Source organism: Mastigoproctus giganteus, chromosome 12, assembly GCF_048544385.1.
Source record: "Mastigoproctus giganteus isolate SK-2022 chromosome 12, ASM4854438v1, whole genome shotgun sequence".
NCBI lineage: Eukaryota > Metazoa > Arthropoda > Arachnida > Uropygi > Thelyphonidae > Mastigoproctus > Mastigoproctus giganteus.
The window spans coordinates 32,628,923-32,645,999 of NC_143586.1; the positions used below are offsets into that span (position 1 = coordinate 32,628,923).

The following is a 17,077-nucleotide window of genomic DNA, read 5'->3' on the forward strand; positions in this document are numbered from 1 at the left end:
CATACTGGCATATACGAAGGGAGAACAGATTGAAAGGTCTGTTGCAGTCATGGATCCTATAGAAAAATGGACGTAGGTGGGTTCACTAGTGTTTAACAGAGTAAGGTTATGAGCATCAGGCAGCGATTCTATTATTTTACCCCTTTTGTCAATTTTTGGAAATCTACATAGTGGATAATGAGCATTGAAGTCACCCAGTAAGCAGAACGGAGATAGCAGCTGATCTACTAAGTTTTCTAAGTCATCTGAGGAGAAAGTGAAATTAGGAGGGAGATATATAGAAGCTATTGTAATGGTGATACCAATTACAATGCACACTGCCACTACTTCAAAAGGAGTCTGAGGAGAAACATGTTTGGATGGAATGTTATTTCTGACAATAATAGCAACCCCTCCATGAGCTGGCATGTCAATATTCCTATCTCGTCTAAAGATGGTATAATTTTTGACGGAAGGACACACTTGTGAATTTAGAAGAGTTTCCTGTAAGACTATGCCAGCTGGTTCATACCGATCGATTAGATCCTGCAAATCGTCTTTTGTATTCCGAAAGCCTCTGCAATTCCATTGAAGGATTTTTTCCATTATGTGGTTTTATGTGTTGTTTTCGGTTCTGACTGTTTTTTAGTTGTAGCTTGCTTGTATCGATCGATTTTTGTTTTGTCTTTTTTAGGAAAGACGGGGCGGGTCACATCCATCTCATCGGTTGCATATAATTCTAAAAAGGTATCTTCTGAATCAGACGTTCGTCGTTGTCCATTCCGGTGGTGGATGATTACGGTTTCGTGGTTTCTGTTACTTTTGGTTTTGGTTTTATTGTTGAGGAAACATCCGTTGGTATGGTAATTGGGGTATTACTGGACTGTTTACTTGTTTTTTGTGTAGAACACTGTTTTGAAGTAGAAAGCAACGAACGTGCCCAGTTTGGAATTGATACATTTGGAGTTACCGATACTTCAGTTTGAATCCCTACAGACTGTAAAGGTTGAGCTCCTGTGGCATATGTTCGCTTTGTCTCTGTTTTGATTATCTGTCTTCTTGCCTCTGAGTATGTCACTTTGTTCTCTACTTTATATTTTTGAATATTTTTTCCTTGCTTCCATAATTCACGTTTTTGAGAAAGCTGGGTGGTTACCCTTAATTTGGGCAATTCAGAGTGGTAGTGGCACAATCAGATTGGTTATGATCTTTTGACCAGCAGTTAGGACATATTGCCTCACCTTGACATGCAGTCTAGGAATGTCCGTATTTTTGGCATTTGTAGCACCTGATGGGATTTGGAATGTATGGTCGGACACGGCAATGCAGGTAGACTGCTTTCACAGATGTTGGTAAGTTGGGAGTGCTAAAAGTAAGAATTATGCTCCTTGTTGAAAGAGAATACCGTATTTTCAGGTCATGATTCTCCCTGCTTGGATGACTTTTTGATCATGTAATTCTTGGACAATTTCCTCCTCTGATACAAGTAATAAGTCCCATTCTGTTATTACTCCCTTAGAGGACTTTAAGGTGGCATGGGGAGTAACTTTTATTTGGGTGCCCTCCAAAGGTTGTGAGCTTTAATAGCTTCACAGAATGTTGAGGTTGAGTAATCTCTATTAGTAATCTCTAGTAATCTCTAGATCACCTGATTGAAGTTGCCTTACTGATTTAGGTGAACCAGCAGCAGACTCAATGCATTTCTGCACTAGAAAAGGTAATGATTTGCTCAGAGGCTGATCTGATAGAGAGTGCAAGATGAGGAAGGCTGGTATCTCCTCTTTAGGTGTTGTTTTCAACCTCTTGGATTGAGAATATTCATTTTCGTTGTCATTTGCTAGTCTTGAGCTCGATGGCTCTAAAGGTGGAAATGAACTGTTTTCCATCTTTGCTCCTTTCAGCCCTGGGTTTCTTCTCCCAGGTTATCGGCTAAGCCACAGGGAGGCAGGAGCAGTGCAGCTAGAGTGACCAAGTGGTATAAAAGTTAGTGTTAGTCTAAAGGAAAAAAAGAAAGAAAGGTGGTTTTCCTTTCTTAAACTTGCTTGCAACTCGTAAGACCAAATTTGTTAATGATTAACAAGAATGTAAAAAAACTTTTCAAACTGAAAAAGAACCGTGGCTTTGAGTAAACGTTCTATGAATCACTCGGAAATTGCTTGATCACTATAATGCTTGGCACCTGGGGCCAACTGGTAATTGCATACTTTTACTCTGTATTATTATATCCAAATAAATTTATAATCTCAAATGTATTTTAAGTTATCTTTGGTTAATGTTATTAAAACTATATTCCTTTTAATAACATTTCATTTTATTCATTACCTTTGACCATGGACAATTTTTGAGTGCATGGTAGAAAACATCCTTGGCTTTTAGATGATCTCCTTGTAATACCTAAGTAAAAAGGCAGACATATATTATGAAAGGTTCAAAATTCCTATATTAAAGTGAGGATAATAATCATAAAACTGAATATTATAATGAAATGTGCTTAATAAATACTTGAGTAAATAAAATAAAATAAATCCTATATTAAAATGTCCAATATTATCCTATACAGGTCACCCCCGCTTAACGCTGATAATTCGTTCCCAAAAAACAGAGCGCTAAGTGAATCAGCACTAAGCGAGTGCCGTATTCCCATAATGTAACATGTATTTGTGAGTTGCGATCTATGCTATAGGATATTTCCTAATCGATAATAAACGGTAGCGAAAAGACGCACAAATATCGGTCAAAATATTTAATATTAAAAATTTGTACATATAAAATATTCTCCATTACATACGTATATAATTATGTGGTAAGTAACTACATTATGTATCAAAATTAAACATAAAATCATGAATTTAGTAATCCAATGGCCCTGGGCTGTCGGGTTTTCGTAACTTTGGTCAATTTTTGGTTGTACTTTGGCTGTCTTCCTAGTAAACTAAAAGGGGTTTTACTTTAAAATCCCCGCAGCGTTACCACCCAACAATAAAGTCAACTGATCCTTCGCCGCTTTGAAGCCTGACATGTTTTTTTTTTTTCTTCTTTCAATATGAAGCTTCTTTTAGGCATTCGTTTCCAAAAAAGTCCTGTTTCACCTATGTTAAAAACTTGTTGAGAAGTTTAACACCACTCTTCAATAATTTTTAGAAGTTCTTTTTTGAAAGTTTCGGCTCCTTCTTGATTTGCACTTGCAGCTTCTCCCTGGATTTTAAATCTACCTTACCAGTCCTTACTAGCTTTAAATGGTTCCACATCCTATTTTTTTTATTTTTTAAAGGTGAGCTTTCTTCAGATCATCATATAGGCTAATCGATTTTTCTTTAATAATATTTAACTTAATGGAATTGTGTGTTGGATATTACTTTCAATAAAATTATTTAGAAATCTCTCCATTTCAATTATAATAGCCGACCTAGTTGCTTGCAGTGGGACAGCTGTCTTTCCAGCTGCTAAAATGAATTCTTTATTTTTTATAATTGTCCTTACAGTGGGATCTGCCAGTCCTAAATTATTGCACACATCCACTTTCGTTGAATGGAATCGATTTGCTTCAAAACGTATAATTTAATTTAATTTTCAAATCCAGTATTTTTCTTACCTTAGTAAGCTTCGTACCGCATCCAGACCTTGCTTATTCGCCATTATTAATCTTTGAAAATGTAAGAGCGTTGCATTAATTATGATACAATGTTCGAGTAAACTAATGATGTCTAACACTGTACCAAGTGATGACTAGACTTCGGAAAAATGCATATAACACAAATATTACAAGCAATATACATGATCATTTTTTTAAAATGTTGATCTCGAAACTACGTAACAAGTCACAATAATGCAATTAAATTAGCATGGGAGAAAATTTCACTGAGCGTGGGAAAATTTCACAAGTCAGTGTGAGAAACTTTGCTATTCACTTTCAAGCTATCGAATACATCAGATGAAAACAGCATTATAGCAAATCAGCGTAGAGCGAACCACTTTATAACGAGGGCCTGCTGTAGTATAAAATAAATATTCATAATATATATCCATAATCATAAAATTTAATATAATAATGAAATAAGCTTAATAAATACTTGAGAGAATTCATAATTAGGAATTAAAACTTCAAAATCTGAAACTAACACATAAGTGGTACAGATCTCCCCCCAACTCCAAAAAAACATGAATGATTATTGAACTTATAATGCAAGAGTAACACAGACTGAGGGCTGGAAAGCAGCAAGAAATTTATTATTATTGGATTTGAATAAATATCAGGAGACATTCATTACTGTTCTCATTCATCCAAACTCCAGCTATTGTAAAATATGAAAATGTCCCACTTATTTTGATTATGTATATGATTTATTTCTTCTGGAAATCTCTTGGGAGTTTCAGAAGGAATTTTAATATCCAGAATTTGCTTGTCGTATACACGAATCTCAAAAATCCAGCACTTTTTCAATTTTTCTCTGAGGGGAGTTGACTGCTCAAGGACACAGGGGAAACAAGCTTGCTGGATTAAAAAAAAAAAAAAAACCACCATGGATGCCATATTAATGCATTATGTTCCATTAATAATTTCTGCACATCAATTCTTTTTGTTTTATCTTTGTAGACTGTTCGTCATTGTTACCATGTATTTGCAATGTATAAAATCATTCATTTTGCAAGATATTCAATACTAGTTTACAGCAGAGTTCTTAATAATAGAGTAATCTGTATTTAGTTTTTACAGCAATTCGATTGCTGAACTCTTACTGCACTATTTATACTTCATTAAAAAATACTGAACAATCACAACACCCACACTGGAAGCAGCATTGAAACCCATAATGATTATATTCTGGCAACTATCATTCTGTAGAGATTATGGGGATCTGAGTTACTGTAATACTTAATAAAAAAAAAAACAAATTACCCCTAATTACTTTAACCATATGTATAACTTTCAAAAAATTGGTATTTTTAAAAATTTGTTTGCAAGCATCATGCCAAGTTTGTAAGATTCAAGCAAGTGTATATGTGTGTTTGTTTTTCTGAATATTAATATGATTTCTTCTCAAAGGAATTTCAAAATTTTCAAGAGATTTTCAAAATTATTTCATGATTTCAAGAAAGTTTATTGCTGAAACTTTTTTTCTAGTAAAAAGTACAGGCACTTCCTGGCTTACGTAATACTAGAATTACAAAAATTTGACTTTACATAAGTTTTTGCTGGCCAGTACAAACTTAAAAAAAATCATAGAAACGTATTTTGCATCCTGTAGGAATAAATGGAGGTATCGTGAAAATATCGTGTAAACCCAATAACACTGGTTTTTTTTTGGTAATTCATTGCAAGACATAAGAAGTTGAAATTTTGGCTATATAACTAAGGTATTTATCTGTCTAAAGGTCATTTTTATAATGGAAATTGCACTACACTTTCATTGTTACCATATGTTCTGTTATAAGAATCAATTTTGAATGCCTTTGTGATATCTTTCTAAAACATATTTCTGGAAGTCACTACCAGAAAACAATAAAAACAATTTGCACTTTAAGGTTTATTGGGCTTTTCTGTTAGTGCATCTAATTATAAACGGGTAGTAAAATCGATCTTACTGCATTTGCGATAATACTGATAACTGGAATTCTGTGGGTTTTTACGTTATGGTGAAATGTGTTCCCCTTCACTGAAAAAAAAATCTTCAATCATATAAAAAACATAAATAAATTTTCAGAATCTTCTCTTCATTCCTATTTACTTATTACAATGGTGAAGGTAAAGGGACCAACAGAAAGTGCAAGTGCTGGCAGTGCTAGAAAACGAAATAAAATTGATTTATAAATGAAGATGATTAATTAAGAAGTACGAAGCAGGACAAAGTTTGTCATCTATTGCACAGAATTAGGTCTTGCTGCTTCAACAGTGAATACTATTTTAAGGGACAGTGCACGTATAAAAGAACATGTTAAAGATCAACGCATTTAAGATCAACAGTGATCACAAAACAGCATTCGGGCACTATATGAAGATGGAAAGCTATTAATAATATGGATGGAAACTCAGATTCAGAAGCGAGTGCCCCTGAGTCCAATGGCCATTCAAGGAAGAAGTATTTATGAAGATATTAAGGATAAGTACGGCAAACCCCAAGCCAAGTTCGTGGAAAGCAATGGGTGGCTTAATAGGTTCAAGCATCGTGCTGGTTTCCACAACATTAAAGTATGCAGTGAATTCGCCAGTGCTGATTCTGCAGCTGCAGAGAAATTTTGTGATGTGCTGGAAAAAATCCCTTCTAAATCTCCACAACCCTCAACTTCCGCAGCAACATACTTATCAGCTGGAGACGTTGATTCTGGCAACAATGCTCTAAAGGTAAAACTTGCTGAATTATGCCTATATCCTTTTATTTTTTGTAATTTTGAAATGTTTGTAATTGCACACTTTGGTAATTTTTCCTGCGCATGAGATAAAAAAAATTGAATAAATAATTCTATTTACATGTTTGTCGAACATTTCTTTTTTGCTTCAATCAAATTCAGCATGCATAGTTGTGAGTGCTGCATAATCATTTAAGGAAATTCCGACTTACATAATATTCGACTTATGTAGAGTTCCCGGAACGCAACCCTTATGTAAGTCGGGCAGTGGTTGTATTGTATTAGTTGCCATATCTCATTTTTACTGATCCATTGACATACCATGATGCAATGAAAGGGTATAGACAAGAAACAGAAACAGCCCCAGTTACACTGCAGCCCTTCTTATGTATTTCATTCCTTACATTTCCTCGAGCTGTCAGACTCAACTAACCACAGAAGTAACTTATTCCATTAATTAACAACTCTCTGGCTAAAATTAAAACATAACTCCCTACAATCCTCTTCCCCCATATTTGAATTTATGTACCCTGGCTCTAGTATCCTTCCATCTTACTTCATTTTATTATCTCCTCTTAGAGCTTTATGGACCTCAATCAAATCCCTTCTAATATATTTCTGCCACTCCAACACTTCCATGGACATTACCTGTGCTATCCTCTTTCCCTTTCCATGCATTCCTTGTCCATGGATTATTGCCAAACAAGGAAAATGAGTGCAGGCATATGGTGTGCCTGCAAACATACTCACACACTCGAATCAAATGTAAAAACATTTTCCAACACCCAGACACTTAGATGTTACTGGGCCAGTAATCGCAGGATTATCGCCTCAATTGCAGGATTATCATTACCTTCATACTAAACTGCTGGTTTCTACAGAATGAGAATTCACAAGGTGAACCAGTTTAATTCCCCTCATCAACTTCTTGGTAAATTTTGAGTAGCAAAACTTAATCTTAAATAAAAAATTTAAAAATTTAATTATTTTCGCTAAATTTTAAAATTCCTTAATTATTTTCACTAAATTCAGGGTATTTCTTTGTGGCACTGATCAAAATTTGCTTAGTAGTATGTAATAATGGTTGTCAAATGAACTAATGACACTCGTGGTAGAGAAAAAAATGATTGGGATGCATATAAATTATCAGGCAACACAGAAGCCTATGGAAGATATAAGCTAGTCTGTAATCACGTCACAAAGGAGATTAGGCAAGCGAAGGCAGATTATGAGAAATCTTTGGCAAAGAATGGTAAGAAAAACAGCAGGGATTTCTTTATTTATATAAACTCTAAAAGGAAGAGGATGAATCAGATTGGTCCACTTGATATTGATGGTTCGACTGTTGATGATCCTGCTCAGATAGCAAACAAACTCAATGAGTATTTTGCATCTACATTCACACATGAGGAGTTATTAAGTAAGGAAAATGCCAGAAGTTTTTCAAATTGTAACAGGGTGATTAATGATTTTTCTAATAACTGAGAGCAAAGTGGAGGAAAAATTGTTGAAGTTAAATATAAGAAAGGCACTTGGGGTGGTGGGATCTATCCAGTTATATTAAAGGAGGCGACAAAGGAACTAAGCAAACTCTTAGCCATAATTATGAGAGCATCCTTGGACTCAGGGGAAGTCCCCACGGGCTGGAGATGTGCAAATATATCCCCAATTCACAAATGGGAATCAAAGGGTGACACAAGTAATTACAGACTAGTTATTTTAACCGCTGTTCTGGGTAAAATAATGGAGTCACTGGTTAAAGATGCATTGCAGAATCATCTAGACAAGATTGCAGCAATAATTCAGACACAGCATGAGTTTGTTAAGGGAAAGTCTTGTCTGACAAATTAGATTTGATACTATGATGTGGTTACAAAGGAATCGGATGCAAAAAATAATTTTGATATCATATACTTGGATTTCAGGAAAGCTTTTGACACTGTTACACATGGAAGACTACTGTACAAACTGGAGCAGAATGGTATTAAGGGTAAGCTGCTACAATGGATAAAAGGGTAGTTGAGTTAGAGAAGACAGGGTGGTAATCAATGGATGCTGCTCCTCATGGACTAATGTTATTAGAGGAGTCCCACAGGGTTCAGTGTTGAGCCTACTGTTGTATGGTATATTTATCGATGGCGCTGATGAAGGTATATTAGGCATAGGGTCGAAGTTTGCAGATGATACAAAAGTTGGCAGGGTTATTAATGACAGTAATGGCAGTGTGCTACTGCAACAGGATCTAGAAAATGTGTGCAGTTGGGCTGAGAAGTGGCAACTGAAGTTTAACATTGACAAATGCAAAGTACTGCACAGGGGTAGAAGTAACCCCAGAAGAACGTACCAACTGTGTGGTACTACACTTAGGGTGGTAGGAAATGAAAAAGACCTTGTAATAATTATGCAGTTATGAAATTTTCTCAGCAATGCAGACAGGCTGCAGGAGCTGGTCATTGGGTTTTATCAATGATATACAGGAATTTTGCTAGCAGGGAAAAGGAGGTGATTATCCCTTTGTATAAGGCAATGGTCAGGCCATGCCTTGAGTACTGCCTACAGGTCTGGAGGCCATTTTTGGAAGGATGTTGATTTGCTTGAGCATGTACAGAGAAGGGAAACAAGATTGGTTAGGGGAATGAAGGGATCCTCTTCCCAAGAGGAGCTTAAGTTCTACAAATTGCAGCGGCTGGAGACTAGGTACCTGTGGGGTGATCTGATTGAGGTGTATAGGGTCTTGAATGGGTTGAGGATGCTGAATTCTGATGGGATTCTTCCACTTGTTCAGATTATGAACCTAAGGGGGCATAAACTGAAATTGAGGAAAGACAGTTGCAGAACAGATGTGCAGAAATTTACCTTTAGCCAGTGGATGGTTAATTGCTGGAACAAACTTCCATTTGTCGTTATCATTAGCAGAGGCATATGATGCAAGAAAGCAAGCTTATGCAGTCTCAGCAAAAAAAAAAAAAAAAAAAACCCTCCCATTTCACCCCCCCCCCATTTATTCTAATTGCCTGTCCAGTTCAGCCTGAAATCTCCTTAGGCTATTAACTTCCACAACAAAAGATGGAAGTCTGTTCCAACAATCAACCACCTGCTGGCTAAAAGCAAATTTCTGCACATCTATTCTACAACTGTCTTTCCTCAATTTGAATCTATGTCCCCTCAGGTTCTTAATCTGAGCAAGTGGAAGTATCCCATCAGCATTGAGCCTGCTCAAACCATTCAAGACCCCTTATACACCTCGATCAGATCACCTCGCAGGTGCCTACTCTATAGGTGCTTCAATTTACAGAACTTAAGCCTTTCTTGGTAAGAGCACCCCTTTATTCCCCTCACCAATCTTGGTGCCCTTCTTTGTACACATTCTAGCAACTCTATATCCTTCCTAAAATGACGCCTCCAGACCTGTATACAATATTCAAGGTGTGGCCTGACCATTGCATTATACAAAGGAATAATCATCTCCCTGTCCCTGCTAGCAAAATTCCTATATATCATTGACAAGGCTCCATGACCAGCCCTTGCGGCCCGTCTGCACTGTTCAGCGAACTTCATATTTGATTGCACAATTATCCCCATATCTTTTTAACTTTCCACTTCCCTGAGTGTAGTACCACACAGTTGGTACATTACTCTTGGGTTATTGCTACCCAGTACTTTGCATTTGTCAATGTTAAACTTCAGTTGCCACTTCTCAGCCCATCTGCACAAATTTTCTAGATCCTTTTGCAGTAGCACACTGCCATTACTGTCATTAACAATCCTGCCAACCTTTCTATCATCTGCAAACTTGAACATTAATCCTGATATACCATCATCAATATCATTGATGAATACACAAACCAACAATGGGCCCAGCACTCAACTCTGGGGAACTCCACTAATAACATTTTTCCATTGATTACCACTCTCTGTCGTTTTCAACTCAACCATCCCTTTATCCGTTGTAGCAACTTACCCTTAATACCATACCTCTGCAATTTGTACAGCAGTCTTCCATTGGCAACAGTATCAAAAGCTTTCCTGAAATCCAAGTATATGATATCGAAATTATTTTTGACATTCAGTTCATCTGTGACCACATCATAGTATCCAATCTGATTGGTCAGACAAGACCCCCATTTAATAAACCCATGCTGTGTCTTCACTAGGTGATCCTGCAATGCTTCTTTAACCAATGACTCCATTATTTTCCCCAAAACACAAGTTAAACTAAGAGGTCTACAGTTAGGTGGCAGTGATCACAGTGTGCTGAAGTGGGATTTACTCAAAGAGGTAACTACCATCAAGGGTAAAGGGAATGGTTTTTGCTTTCGTAAAGGTGAATACGGAGGTCTCAGACAGTATTTAAATTCTATACGGTGGAACCAACTGATGATGTTACCAACAGCAAATTCAAAATGGGAAGCATTCAAAGAATTAATCTTGGAAGCTACTAGGCTTTTCATACCAACAAAGAAATATTGTTCAAGATTTAGGTCTAAATGGATGTTGTAGTAGTAGTAGTAGTGGCATGTGATGCAAGAAAGCAAGTGTATGAGCTTATGCAGCATCAGCCAAAAAAAAAAAAAAAAAAAGCACACTATTCCATCCAAATTCCTATCCAGTTCCTCCTTAAATTTATTCAACCTATCAACTTCCACAACGACAGATGGAAGTCTGTTCCAGCAATTAACCACCCGCTGGTTAAAGGCAAATTTCTGCACATCTATTCTACATCTGTCCTTTCTTAATTTGAATTTATGCCCCCTTAGGTTCGTAATCTGAACAAGTGGAAGGATCCCATCAGAATTCAGTGTGCTCAACCCATTCAAGGCCTTATACACCTCAATCAGATCACCGTGCAGGTGCCTAGTCTCCAGCCACTGCAATTTGCAGAACTTAAGCCTCTCTTGGTAAGAGGATCCCTTCATTCCCCTCACCAATCTTGTTGCCCTTCTCTGTACATGCTCAAGCAAATCTACATCCTTCCTAAAATGAGGCTTCCAGACCTGTACACAGTACTCAAGGCATGGCCTGACCATTGTCTTATACAGAGGGACAATCACCTCCTTCACTCCTTCTCCCTGCTAGCAAAATTCCTATATATCATTGACAAAACCCCATGACCTGCCCTGGCAGCCTGTCTGCATTGCTCAGAAAACTTCATATCTGACTGCATAATTACTCCCAGGTCTTTTTCATTTTCATTTTACATGTCAGATGAACTAATTAGACATGTGACAGAGAAGAAAAATGCATGGGATACATATGAATTAATGGGTGACACAGAAGCCTATGATAGATATAAGCTGGTCTGTAACCAAATTACAAAGGAAGTTAGGCAGGCGAAGGCAGATTACTAGAAATCTTTGGCAAAGGATGCAAAGAAAAATAGCAAAAGAGTTCTTTACTTTTGTAAACTCTAGAAGGAAGGCAATGAATCAGATTGGTCCACTTGATATTGATGGTTCAACAGTTGATGATCCTGCTCAGGTAGCTAACAAGCTAAATGAATATTTTGTATCGACATTCACACATGAGAAGTTATTCAGGGAGGGGAATGCCAGAGGTGTATTCAATTCTGGCAGTAAGCTAGAAAATCTTGTAATAACTGAGAGTAAAGTGGAGGAGAAATTGTTGAAGATAAACACAAGAAAGGCAACCTGGGGTGGATATAATCTATCCAGTTATATTAAAGGATGCGGCAAACCTTTAGCCATAATTATCAGAGCTTCCCTGGACTCAGGGGAGGTACCCATGGACTGGATATGTGCAAATGTGACCCCAATCCACAAAGGAGGATCAAAAGGAGACACAGGTAATTACAGACCTGTTAGTTTAACTTCTGTTCCAGGGAAATTAATGGAGGCACTGGTTAAAGAAGCACTCACTGCACGATTATCTAGACAAGACTTCAGTTATAGCTTGGACACAGCATGGGTTTGTTAAAGGGAAGTCTTGTCTGACTAATTTGATTGGATACTATGATGTAGTCACAAATGAACTTGATGCAAAGCCTTTGATACTGTTGAACATGGAAGACTGCTGCACAAATTGGAGCAGTGTGGCATTGGAGGCAAATTGCTGCTATGGATAAAGGGATGGTTGAGTGGGAGAAGACAGAGAGTGGTAATCAATGGACACTGCTCTTCGTGGACTAATGTTAATTAGTGGAGTCCCTCAGGGTTCAGTGTTGGGTCCACTGTTGTTTTCTGTATTTATAAATGATATTGATGATGGTATATCAAGCTTAATGTCAAAGTTTGCAGACGATACGAAGGTTGGCAGGGTTGTTAATGACACTAATGACAGTACACTGCTGCAACAGGATCTAGAAAAGTTGAGCAGATGGGCTGAGAGGTGGTAATGAAGTTTAACATTGACAAATGTAAAAAGTACTACATATGGGAAGCAGTAATCCCAGAGTAACGTATCAACTCTGTGGTACCACACTGATAGTGGTAGAGAATGTAAAGGACCTAGGGGTAATTGTGCAGGCAGATATGAAGTTTTCTGAGCAGTGCAGTCAGTCTGCAAGAGTAGTTCATGGTGTCTTGTCAATGATATATAGGAATATTTCTACCAGGGTTAAGGAGGTAATTATCCCCTTGTATAAGGGGATAATTACAGAGAGTGGTAATCAATGGACACTGCTCTTCGTGGACTAATGTTAATTAGTCCACGAAGGAGGTAATTATCCCCTTGTATAAGGGGATAATTACCTCCTTAACCATGGTTAGGCCACACCTTGAGTACTGTATACAGGTTTGGAGGCCTCATTTTAAGAAGGATGTAGAGCTGTTGGAATGGGTACAGAGAAGGACAACAAGATTAGTGTATGGAACAAAGGGTTGCTCTTATGAAGAAAGGCTTAAGTTTTGCAAATTACAGTGTCTGAAGACTAGGCACCTTCGAGGTGATCTGATTGAGGTGTATAAAGCCTTGAATGGTTTGAGTATGCTCAATGCGGATGGGAGTCTTCCTCTTGCTCAGAATAATCGGCCGAGAGGGCATAAATTCAAATTGAGGAAAGACGGTTGTAGGATAGATGTGGGGAAGTTTGCCTTTAGCCAGCGGGTGGTTGATTGCTGGAACAAACTTCCATCTGTCATTGTAGAAGTTGATAGCTTAAATAGATTCAAGGCAGAATTTGAGAAACATTTGGAGCGAGTGGATGGGTAAAATAAGGGGGTTTTATTATTATTTTTTTTTGGCTGATGTTATGTAAGCTTGCTTTCTTGCATCATGTGCCTTTGTTAATGCTAATACTTGTGTCACCTTTTTAACTCCCTTTGTGAAATGGTGATTCATTTGCACACCTCCAGTCCATGGGGACCTCCTGTCTTGGAGGGCAGTCACTGCACTCAAAGAGTCTGTACAGATTAGTCTTCAGACTGAAATCACTAGTAAGAAAGGTCAAAGCCATCTTAATGGCATAGAATTCTGTAGTGAACACGCTGTATTTCTATAATACAGTGTGTTCAGGGCAGGGCCATGGCAGCTTCTACAGCTGTGTTACTCTTGGAGCCATCAGTATAAAATTGCAGAGTTTGTACATTGGCAAAGGCATGGGCTGCATGTAGTTTTTGAAAGGTTTGATTGTCTGGGGACTTTTTTCCCCAACAACAGAAGTAATTATCACATGAGGGTATGCACATTTTTCATGAAGGTTGTAGTATTTCTGTGTTTTGATGAGTACTGAATTATCTCTTGTAGGTGGATTCCTGCAGGTTTGTTTTCATGAGGTTTATTCCTAAAACCCACTGAGGATCATAGAGGTATGACCTGATGGGATAACAAGGAAGACTATGTATTTTAAATGAATAATTAGGGTGCAACATCTTTCTCCGAAGGTAAAGTGGAGGTTCATTGGCTTCTATATATAGGCTCTGGACTGGCAATGTCCTGAATGCCCCAGGAGCAATCCTGAGCACACTGTGTTGTACTAGGTTGAGATATGCTAATAGAGTTTTTCAAGCTGAGGCCTGTAATCTAATTGATATCTGATCAAAGCTCAGCACAGCCACTCCCTGACTTATGCAAGGGTTGCGTTCCGCAGAACTCTATGTAAGTCAAATTTTACGCAAGTTGGAATTTCTCTAAATACCTATGCAGCACTCGCAACTATGCACGTTGAATTCGATTGAAACAAAAAAGAAATGTTCGACGAACATGTAAATAGAATTATTTATTCAATTTTTTTATTTCATGCACAGGAAAAATGACAAATTATAAAATTACAAAAAGAGAGAGGAATAGGCATAACGTTAGCAAGTTTTACCTTTCGAGCATCATTGCCAGAATTAACTCTCCAGCTGATAAGCATGCTGCTGTGGAATTTGAGGGCTGTGTAGATTTAGAAGGGAGTTTTTCCAACACATCGCAAAATTTCTCTGCAGCTGCAGAATTGGCACTGGCGAATTCACCTTTGGAAACCAGCGTGATGCTTGAACCTATTAAACCACCTGTTGCTTGCCACGAACTTGGTTTGGGGTTCGCTGTACTTATCCTTAAAATGTTCATAAATACTTCTTGCTTTTGCTTGAATGGCCATTGGACTCAGGGGCACTTGCTTCTGAATCTGATTTTCCAACCATATTATTAATAGCTTTTCCATCTTCAATATAGCACCTGAATGCTGTTTTGTGATCTACAGTTGATCTTAAATGCATTGATCCTTTAACATGTTCTTTTATACACACACTGTCCCTTAAAATTGTATTCACTTTTGAAGCAGCAAGACCTAATTCTGTGCAATAGATGACAAATTTTGTCCTGCTTTGTAATTCTTAATTATCATCTTCATTTCTAAATCAATTTTGTTTCCTTTCCTAGCAATGCCAGCACTTGCACTTTCTGTTGGTCTCTTTCCCTTCACCATTGTAATAAGTAAATAGGAATGAAGAGAAGATTCTGAAAATTTATTCATGTTTTTTATATGACTGAAGATTTCAGTGAAGGGCAACTCATTTCACCATAATACTGTAACGTAAAAACCCACAGAATTCCAATTATCTGTATTATCGCAAATGCAATAAGATCTAGTTTACTACCCACTTATAATAAATTGCACTAATAAACTGGAAAGTGCAATTGTTTTTATTGATTTATGGTAGTGACTTCCACAAATGTGTTTCAGAAAAATATCACAAAGGCATTCAAAATTGATTCTTATAATGGAACATATGATGACAACGAAAGTGTAGTGCAATTTCCATTATAAAAATTACCTTTTAAAGAGATAAATAGCTTAGTTATATAGTGAATATTTCAACTTTCAACGGTCTTGGAACGAATTGCCAAAAAAAAAAAACAATGTGTTATTGGGTTCACATTACGATATTTTCATGATACCTCCATTTATTCCTACAGGATGCAAAATACGTTTCCACGATTTTTTTAAGTTTGCACTGCACAGCAAAAACTTACATAAAGTCGAATTTCCATAAGTCGAGTATTACGTAAGCCGGGGAGTGCCTGTATAAGTGGAGGAGGATATAGCAATCGGCTCCCTGTATCACTGATGAGATAACCTTCAGTATGTTCAGCTTCTTCATACAGGGAGTTCGTGTTTGTAATATATGTTTCTGGAATGTTAGTTTGGTGTCACACTTGACACCTAGGAATCGGATATTGCTGGCAAGTGGTATCAGTTGAGTTTGCAGTTCCCTTCTGGGTTCTGCATGTAGTTGATGCTTTTTTCAAAAGTGAATGGCTGTAGTTTTTGAAGCCAAACAGTCAATAACCATTATGACACTATGATAGTAAACAAAATAGTCTATGACACTATTTTGTTTATTGTGACCTTGTCTTTTAATGGAATGCATATTCTGTGAGTGGCAAGATATTGCAAGGACAGCAGCATAAAAGTAGACGTTTATATTACCCAGAATGTTCTGCACTAAATTGTTATTCTAACAGCAAAGAGTGTAGCACTGAGCACCAATCCCAGTGGTATACCTCTTTGATCAACAGATTGTGAAACAGCATTACAATAATGCACTTGAAAAGTTCTATTTTTAAGGAAACTTTCTATGATCATTGGTAGATGACCTCTGAGTCCTGCGGCATACAGATCTTGAAGAATGTCACAGTACCACGTGGTGTCAAATGCTTTTTAAATATCCAGGCAAGATGACAAGATGTTCTTTTTGGACAAAGGCATTCCTCATATGCCTCAGCTTTCACAATAAGGTTTAGGTTTAATGTGGATTGATTTTTGCAGAAGCCATGTTGATGATGACTGATGACTGAGTGAGATTCCAGGTACCATACTAGTCTACTGTGGATCATCTTTTTTAATGACTTGCCCAGGCAGTGGCACTGATTTGTTTAGAGTATCCTGAAGCTCCAACACTGTAAAGAACTGATTATATGAAAGTAACAGTCTTGTGCTGAAGTTTAATTTGCATTGGTCAACCTTTATTTTATGCTGCTGAAAAGGTAGTTCATACACATATATATCAGATGTGTACAAAATTTTCTGCCAGAGCACTGGCTATTTCTACTGGAGATGATAAATCTCACCCATTCCATTTCAGTATTGGAGAGAATCCTGGTGGAAATTTACTATTTAGTTTTTTTAATTTTGTTACAGATTATCCTGCTGTTCCTATTCTTTGTTATCATCATCATCATCAGCCATTTTCAATCCACTGCAGGATGAAGGCCCCTCCAGCAACTTTCCAGTTCCTTCTGTTTTGAGCACTGGCCATCCACTTACTACCCAAAAACTCATGAATTTCATCTATCCATCTCCGCCTTTGTC

At 37.3% G+C, this 17,077-nt stretch overlaps 1 protein-coding gene across 1 annotated transcript in view; it reads right to left on the reverse strand.

The window, feature by feature from the left end:
• LOC150076861 (nuclear exosome regulator NRDE2) overlaps positions 1-17,077 on the reverse strand; it is a 117,485-nt gene that overhangs the window by 20,455 nt on the left and 79,953 nt on the right. Inside the window, exon 10 of the mRNA XM_090385704.1 lies at positions 2,302-2,373. Within this exon, the coding sequence (XP_090241830.1) occupies positions 2,302-2,373 (72 nt within the window). The remainder of the gene's footprint in view (positions 1-2,301; positions 2,374-17,077) is intronic.